The sequence below is a fragment of the Austrofundulus limnaeus genome, unplaced genomic scaffold, assembly GCF_001266775.1.
Source record: "Austrofundulus limnaeus strain Quisiro unplaced genomic scaffold, Austrofundulus_limnaeus-1.0 Scaffold18, whole genome shotgun sequence".
In the NCBI taxonomy this organism is placed as follows: domain Eukaryota; kingdom Metazoa; phylum Chordata; class Actinopteri; order Cyprinodontiformes; family Rivulidae; genus Austrofundulus; species Austrofundulus limnaeus.
The window spans coordinates 296,344-304,517 of NW_013952420.1; the positions used below are offsets into that span (position 1 = coordinate 296,344).

Below are 8,174 nucleotides of genomic sequence, written 5' to 3' on the forward strand. Positions count from 1 at the left end.
ACTGGTCTGGACCACTCGTAAATTTTGTTCGTATCTGAAAAAAATCGTAGAATATGAAAACATTGGTGAATGCCACAAATTCTCCTAAATCACTCGTATGCACAACTTAAGAACAAATCTGTGCGTACGAACGGTTCTTGCATGAGGCCCAGTGCTCTTAGTCTTATAAATTGCATTCTGTACCTTTTTATTAAGAAATTTTAAGTTTTTCCCACGCTTCAATATAGCCCCATCATCAGCAAAAAGAGAGCAACCCATTTCATTCTCTATTTCTTTAAATACATCATTAATCATAATTGAAAATAACAATGGACTTATTATACAACCTTGTGGAGTACCATTTTCTATTGGCAAGGAACTGTGGATAGTGACCGAGTTAAAAACAGCATGGAGCAAGTGAGTACAATGAGCTGATTACTGAGAGGGTGGAGCTGCTGAGAAACTGTGAGGAGGAGGAGGAGGAGGAGGAACAGGAGCAGAGCTTGACTGTGGTTGTAAAGCATAACAATCTGGCACAGGAGCAGAGTTTGACTGTGGTTGTAAAACACAACAATCTGGCAGAACTTTTTCCTCAGGTGGTATCCAACAACTGTTGTGTGATTGGTCAGTCATAACCTTGATCACTCCTCACTTTTGTCTTTTGTTGCCAAGCAATTATATCCAGAAATGATTGTTGGATTTTACAAAAGAAGCATTTTCCTTCACAACAACCTGCTGAAATCACAGTGTTTGTCATGTTTAGGCATCGTTGTTCTATTCAGATGGGAACAGTTTGTAGTAACTTAAAGGAACAGTATGTTGCAGGAGGTGTAAGTGTGTGACATCAGAAGGGATGAGTGAGTTTGTGATGCTTCACTGAGTTCTATATTAGGGTACATTTCAGTGTTTCACTCAAAGGCAGTACAGCTAATGGATGCATAAGAGTTCAGTTGCTTGGAAACAGATTGATGATGGAGTAAGAGTGGACAAATGGATGAACTGACACAGACATTTGGACTGACTGACAGAAAAACAAGAAGCCCAGAGACAATGATGAAGCACATGAACAGTGATGAATGATACAAAGAAAAAACAGAAATAAAAAGAGAAAGAGATAACTGCTGTATGATCATTCTGGGCAACAAAATCAATGTGGGTCTGCATAGTTTGTACTTATTTTAGTCTAAGGGTCGAGTCCATGAGCCTGAGTCTATGGTCCTGAGTCTATGAGCCTGAGTCTATGGTCCAGAGTCTGTGGTCCAGGGCCTGAGTCTATGAGCCTGAGTCTATGAGCCTGACTCTATGGTCCTGATTCTACGGTCCTGAGTCTATGAGCCTGAGTCTATGGGCCTTAGTCTATGGTCCTGAGTCTATGGCCTGAGTCTATGGTCCTGAGTCTATGGTCCTGAGTCTTTGGGCCTGAGTTTATGGCCCTGAGTCTATGAGCCTGCATCTATGGTCCTGAGTCAATGAGCCTGAGTCTATGAGCCTGAGTCTATGGGCCTGAGTCTATGGGCCTGAGTCTATGGTCCTGAGTCTATGGGCCTGAGTCTATGAGCCTGAGTCTATGGTCCTGAGTCTATGGTCCTGAGTCTATGGCCTGAGTCAATGGCCTGAGTCTATGGTCCTGAGTCTATGGTCCTGAGTCTTTGGGCCTGAGTTTATGGGCCTGAGTCTATAGTCCTGAGTCTATGGTTCTGAGTCTATGGCCTGGCTTTATGAGACTGAGTCTATGAGCCTGCGTCTATGAGCCTGAGTCTATGGTCCTGAGTCTATGGTCCTGAATCTATACCTGAGTCTATGGTCCTGAGTCTATGGGCCTGAGTCTATGAGCCCGAGTCTATGAGCCTGAGTCTATGGGCCTGAGTCTATGACCCTGAGTCTATGGTCCTGAGTCTATGGGCCTGAGTCTAAGAGTCTGAGTCTATGAGCCTGAGTCTATGAGCCTGAGTCTATGAGCCTGAGTCTATGAGCCTGAGTCTATGGTCCTGAGTCTATGGTCCTGAATCTATACCTGAGTCTATGAGCCTGAGTCTATGGTCCTGAGTCTATGGTCCTGAATCTATACCTGAGTCTATGAGCCTGAGTCTATGGTCCTGATTCTATAGGCCAAAGTCTATGAATCTGAGTCTATGGGCCTGAGTCTATGAGTCTGAGTCTATGGGCCTGAGTCTATTTGGAATGACCTTATTATTGTATCATGTTTTTGATCTGAGCTTGTTTTACAGAATGAAATGTCTGAATGAGTGCTCATCCAAGACTGGTGATTCCATACTTTTTGCCAGGGGTTGTATGTCTTACGAGTTCAAAAATTGCTGGGAGCATTTTTACCACATTTTTCGATGAAAATGTGCTCACACTGATCAAGTAAGTGATTAAGACAAATAAAAGCTGAAGTCCTCTTTCGATTGATCTTTGAAGACTTGAATTTCTAAATCTATTTTTTTCTTCCCACATTTAGATAACTCTCTAGTTGTTGACATAATTTCTTTGTATTCGCTGCCTTAGTTTCTCACATTGACGCCAACAGAGGATGAAGCTGCAGTATGCTTCAGCTGCTGCCATGGTGCATACAAAGCAAACTGAGGGAGTCAATAAAATCGTATGCATGAGCTAGAATACTGTTCACACAACTGTAAGCAATGATATACAAAACTCTCCATGCAAAGCGCTGCTGCACAGCTCACTGGTTGCAAAATACTCATAATTCAGTGACACTGCAATGGGAATTTTTTTGCCAATTTTCTCACAAGTTTGAGGCACCAACTAATCTGAAAGGTAGCAACTCATACCTATACTGTATGTCAACATAGACCTGTTCCTAAAGGAGCCACACCACTCTTCATGACATCATATCAGTGCAATATAACAAGCGAGCTGGGTCCAGATGGATTTGTTGTTTGGTCCAGATTCAGAACAGAGTCCAGACTTAGAATGGCTGGCTCAGTGCATGCTTCAGTGTTTACAGTCACATCAGTGCCGGGTCATGTGAGTGCCAGCACAGCAGCTATATTAACGTAGAAGAGATGAAAGAAGGGGAATCAAAGAAGTGATTAATTTGTATGCTAATACCTGGCCTGATTAATGAATCAGTGCTGTTTAGTTTAACTCTGTTTCATGTCATTTGTTTGGCTCCAGTCATGCAGAAGCTTAGTAAATCTTTTACAGCAGAGAAAACCACAAACAGTGCTCGGGTATGGAGGTAACTTTGTGTTCTTTTTATTCAATCAAACAAAAAGCTGTTTCAATCAAAAAATTAATTTCATTAAAAAAAATTTCAATCAAAAAATTATCAAAATATATATATTTCAACCAAACAAAAAGCAATTTCAATTAAAATAACTAAATAGAAACATTTTTTTGCAAAACAGAAACTTTTTTCACATCAGAAATCTTTGGTTGAATCTGAAATCTTTGGTTGATGCCCAAGTTTTGTGGTTGAACTCAAAAAAGTTTAACCTCAGAGAACATGAACATCTGTGGCGAGGCCTAAGAGGAACTACTGTAAGATGTGTTCCTATTGGTTAATGTAGACTGAAACAATTTTCTCTTGCATCTGCTTTCAATGTTCTCAGTACATTAAATGGCCGTTATTAGCGGTTATCAGTGCCATACATTGTATCCAAACTGTCCCTTCTCTACCTCCTAGTAGGTTGGAAGGCACTTTTCAATCATTTGAATGCCTGATAATATTTATTCAGGCACAGTGGTTTTGGCTCTTCCCTGGGAAGCAAAGCCTAAGCAGCTGGCCCAGCTCACTGGCATTGTCCTTTGTCTGGGTGAAGCACTCGATCTGCGGCAGGGAGATACAGGCTGTAGCCAGTAGTTGCCCCAGAAATTGTTAACAGTTGCTAACAGACAGCTGAATTTTCTGGGCCTGCTCAGACATGTTTCAATCATTAGCTGACCTCTGTGGTGTGTTAAACATTTCCTGTAACGTTCATGTGAGAGGGCAATATAGGTCCACTAGATATCAAAATCCAACTATTAAACCGGCCATGCGATTTGGCTCAAATTTCTGTCAGCTGTAGCTCTAAGCGATAGAATTTCCCTGAAAGTTTCATCAAAATCTGAGGTGAATTAAGTRTATTTATTTTCATATTTTACAGACAAAGGAGCCCTGCAACAGAGGTTAGCCTCCTCTGCCCTCCTGTGTCCTCTTCTGTTGTCCAGAAAAGAAAGAAAACATCCAAGAACCACTGTGGCTATCATATTTATTTAAAATTTTCAGGAAATTCTTATTACACCACAGAGAACAGTTGATTTTAGTTGAAAAAAAAACATATTTTGATTGATTTTTGTTTTACTTTTTTTGATTGAAACTGTTTTTTTGTTTGATTGAATAATAAAAAAACACAAAATTACCTCCATACTTGGGTGCCTTGAATTTCCAGGCCTGCAAACACAGATTAATCTTATTCGAAAGGAGATGATAAGCGCAAACCATTCTTATTGGTTTTAATCAAACTGAACATATAAGATTGAAACACAGCCCTAAACCCCAGCCTGCACTCTCCATTTAACAAGTGCATCTCAACAAGTAATTACAAGAGAACATCTTAAAGAGAACCCTCATGTGCATTCTCCATTTGTGATGTCAGATCCCTGCTCTGATGAAGGATAAAAAGAAGTTTGTTCTCTCCACCTCCAGGCTTTATAAGCATGTAAAGCGGCTCGCTTCGGGAGTCTCTGCACGTTTGCGGCAGATGAGCACACAGCAGACGGAGCTCCCCTTGATGTTATCACAGGACCATCATAACCTCTACTGGCCTTGAGCCTTGTTCTGCATGATCTCCATACAGCTCAGGCTGCGTTTCTGATTAGCCCTGCTTCACTTTGTGTCTGAGCTGACTCAATTACACGTTCCCGCTTCCTATCACAAAGAATCCAGTAAATCCATGAGCTGGAATGCAGAATAATGGGATTTTTATCTACCTTGAGGGAAATATGAAAATCTCCAGATGACGCTGATAGAAACGATGAGACTGTCCATCATTATCAAATAGCTTGTTTGATGAACATCAGTGATTTATAGAGCATTAAGCATTAAGTGGAAGTTTTGTGCAGAAAAAGTCAAATCTAGAAAGATCAGTCGAGGTGTCTGATTGCTGTTTTCTTCCCTTTTATCCTTTCCTCTGTCCTCTTTCTCCCAATTATTTCTCGCTGTTATTAAATTGAAGACAGAGGAGGTTAGTAAGAATTTGGAGACATTAGACAGAATCCTTACTGATTGCGTTGTACTTGTAGCACCAGTTGGAGGTCATGAGATGAGACTTGTATTTCCCCTCTGGCTGGGTACTCATCCTGTTTTGACGAGAAGAGAGAAGAGGTTAAGATTCACAATGGAAGAACTCAAGAGAAACACTTTTAAATAAATAAATAAGTAAATAAACTACTTATGGTGAATTATGTCCGCAATATCTTCTACAATCTGTTCAAAAGAAATCACTATTTTAAAAACAGCCTTTACACTTTCTGGTGTTACATTAAAAATTGACATCAATAACTGTAATTAAATAAAAAAATTGAGCCTTGGTCTTAAATATCAATGTAAATAAAAATGTTGCAAATAAAAAGCTTGTTTTAAATTTGTTCTTAGTGCAGGAAAAACAGCCAGTGATTTTAAAAAGTGTTCACTTGTGCAGTGCACTATTCTACCTGGGCAAGATGTGAAATTATTCAGACAGCAGTGGTAACTCTATTTGCATTTTTGTTTTTAAATAAAAGCAAGTGAAACTGTGGAAAATTGGTGTTTATAAAGCAGTGGTATTTTGTTCAGTATATTATCATAGAGTCCGAATCTCATACCAGCCCATACTTCTTACAGCTCTACAGACAGCCCTGTGCCAGGAAAGCTTCATATGTGAGAGGTTTTATAGACTACAGCTCAGCTTTTAATACCATCGTGACAGATATACTAGTTCTTCAAGATATTGGACTTCCTGGACAACTGCCCTCAGCCAACGGAGAGGTGGGATGGAATTAGGGCAGCATGATATCAGGAAAATCTGCAATGTGTGATAACAGAGCTTAATAATGCCATGATGATATGACTTGTGATAAATGAACAAATACATGAAATATATAGTGTTGGTGTCTTTCTGCTCTGTTTTTAGTTTGTTCAAAAAACAAACTAAAAACAACTAAAACATCATTTCCATTCCAACATGAAACTAGAGTCTAGTGACGCTAGACCCAGCTGCTGTATTAGCAATGAAAAAAATGCTTGCAATACACTTTCTAAATGATTTGTAAACATTGCCCCATAAACCATTTTCTGATATTCTGAATACTGAAAAATGCTCCTTACTATCATAACTAATAAAAACATCTGAAAATTAGTTAACAACAATTTTAACAAAAGTTAAACCTAAATCCAACTGCAGATTCTCTCTTTGCAGTGCAGTCCTGTTGATTCTGATCAAAAGTAATCCAAGATGACTAAATGAAGGCTTAAAAAAGTGCAACTAGACAACAGAATTTCTTAGTGACTTTTAAAACATTGCCCTCACTAAACTTTTTTTATATTCTGAATACTGAAAAACACTCCTTACTATCATAAATAATAAAAATACGACAATAAGTTAAAGATTTTTAAATAAAAGTTAATGAAGCAAAATCTAATTGCAGAGGCCCAACATTTTTTCCACTCACCAAGTGGTTCTGATATGATGTGGTTTCTCAAGTCCATTTTGTTCATCATACTGATGCTGACAAAACGCAGAAATGTAAACATTTGAACCAACCTTGTATTGAAGTTTATCAGTTTGTTGCGTTATGCCTATTGCACAGGCTGTTATCTTGATGATGGTAAATTAGATTAGATTAGAATAGATATATCTTAATTGTCACTGTACAGAGCACAATGAAATTACAGTTCAGAACACCCATTCAGTAGACAACAGAACATAACAAACATAGGAGAACAGGTGCTCTGGGTCATGCAGCCACCTTACTCTGCACAGAGCAAGGATCATCTTCATGAAGACATCATGAGGAGACACGACCCTTAAAAGAAAAAGCTAAAAACCACACAAGGGAAGATGAGGGGAAAAAACCATCAGATTATATCAACAATGTGACACACTATGGTTATTAAAAAAAAAACCTCCGCATAGAGCACATTTATTAGCCAGAGGAGTAAGTGACTTTACGGGGGGGGGTATCTGAAGATGATTATTGTATGCACTTGTGTGAACATCTGAAAAATGAGCCCCGAAGAATCGAGTCCCCAAAACCCGCGCAGCCATAGTCCAGAATATGGATGTTAACTGTTCATTCTATGATGTCCTCAGCTTGCTCCAGGAACCAGATCACAGACGGGTGTGAGTTGGGGGAGGTGTGGGGCAGACCCTCAGTCGACGTAACTATCCAGGAAGATTTTAGTCCAACAGATCAAGGCCATGTAGGGGAGAGAAAAATTCTGTAATCAGTTGTTTGGGAACAGAAGAGAATGTTTAGAGCCAGGCAGACAATAACAATTTTCCATCTGTCTTCATGTCCGCTGGTACAACTCAGTGCAGCTAATCCAATCAGACAAATAGTGTGGACGAATTCTGCAAAGCCGAGCTATCAACTTTCTCCAAGATCAATTCCATCTGGCCAGCAAAGTCCAGGGACCACAGCCGGCCTGCGACCCTCAGCAGAACCGCTTGCAGACCGAGTCCAGCTTGCTCAAGGCAAAAGTCCAAGTGCTGATAGAACGGCAATCCTTCATATTGATCAGGCAGCCAGGAAATGAATAGTCACTGACGCTGTTTTGTAGAATAGACTTTATCCAGAACAGAGCAGAACAGAGGTCCCACCTTTGACATGTACTCCCATGAAAGAAAAAACTTTGTTCCAAAAATGTATTAAGAGACCAGCTAACCAAATCCATAAAAATAAAAATATCCATATTTTCTGGTTTCGGATGAAAARGTAGAGAAGGCTCCAAGCAGCAAAGCAGAGAAGATAAGGAAGGGCAGGAGAGAAGGAAATAGTGTCTTACCGCTCCGAGAGCGGAATTATATACTGTATATCCATCCAACCATCCATCCATTTTCTTCCATCCATCCGGGGTCGGGACGCAGGGGCAGCAGCTTCAGAAGGGAGGCCCAGACCTCCCTCTCCCCAGCCACTTCTCTGGGGGAACTCCAAGGCGTTCCCAGGCCAGCTGAGAGACATAGTCCCTCCAGCGTGTCCTGGGTCTTCCT

General features: G+C 40.2%; 1 protein-coding gene across 1 annotated transcript in view; it reads right to left on the reverse strand.

Moving 5' to 3' along the window:
* Positions 1-8,174, reverse strand: part of adam19a (ADAM metallopeptidase domain 19a) — a gene marked incomplete in the record, with an annotated part of 346,817 nt that overhangs the window by 192,206 nt on the left and 146,437 nt on the right. The window contains 1 exon segment of the mRNA XM_014003343.1: positions 5,207-5,283. Within this exon segment, the coding sequence (XP_013858797.1) occupies positions 5,207-5,283 (77 nt within the window).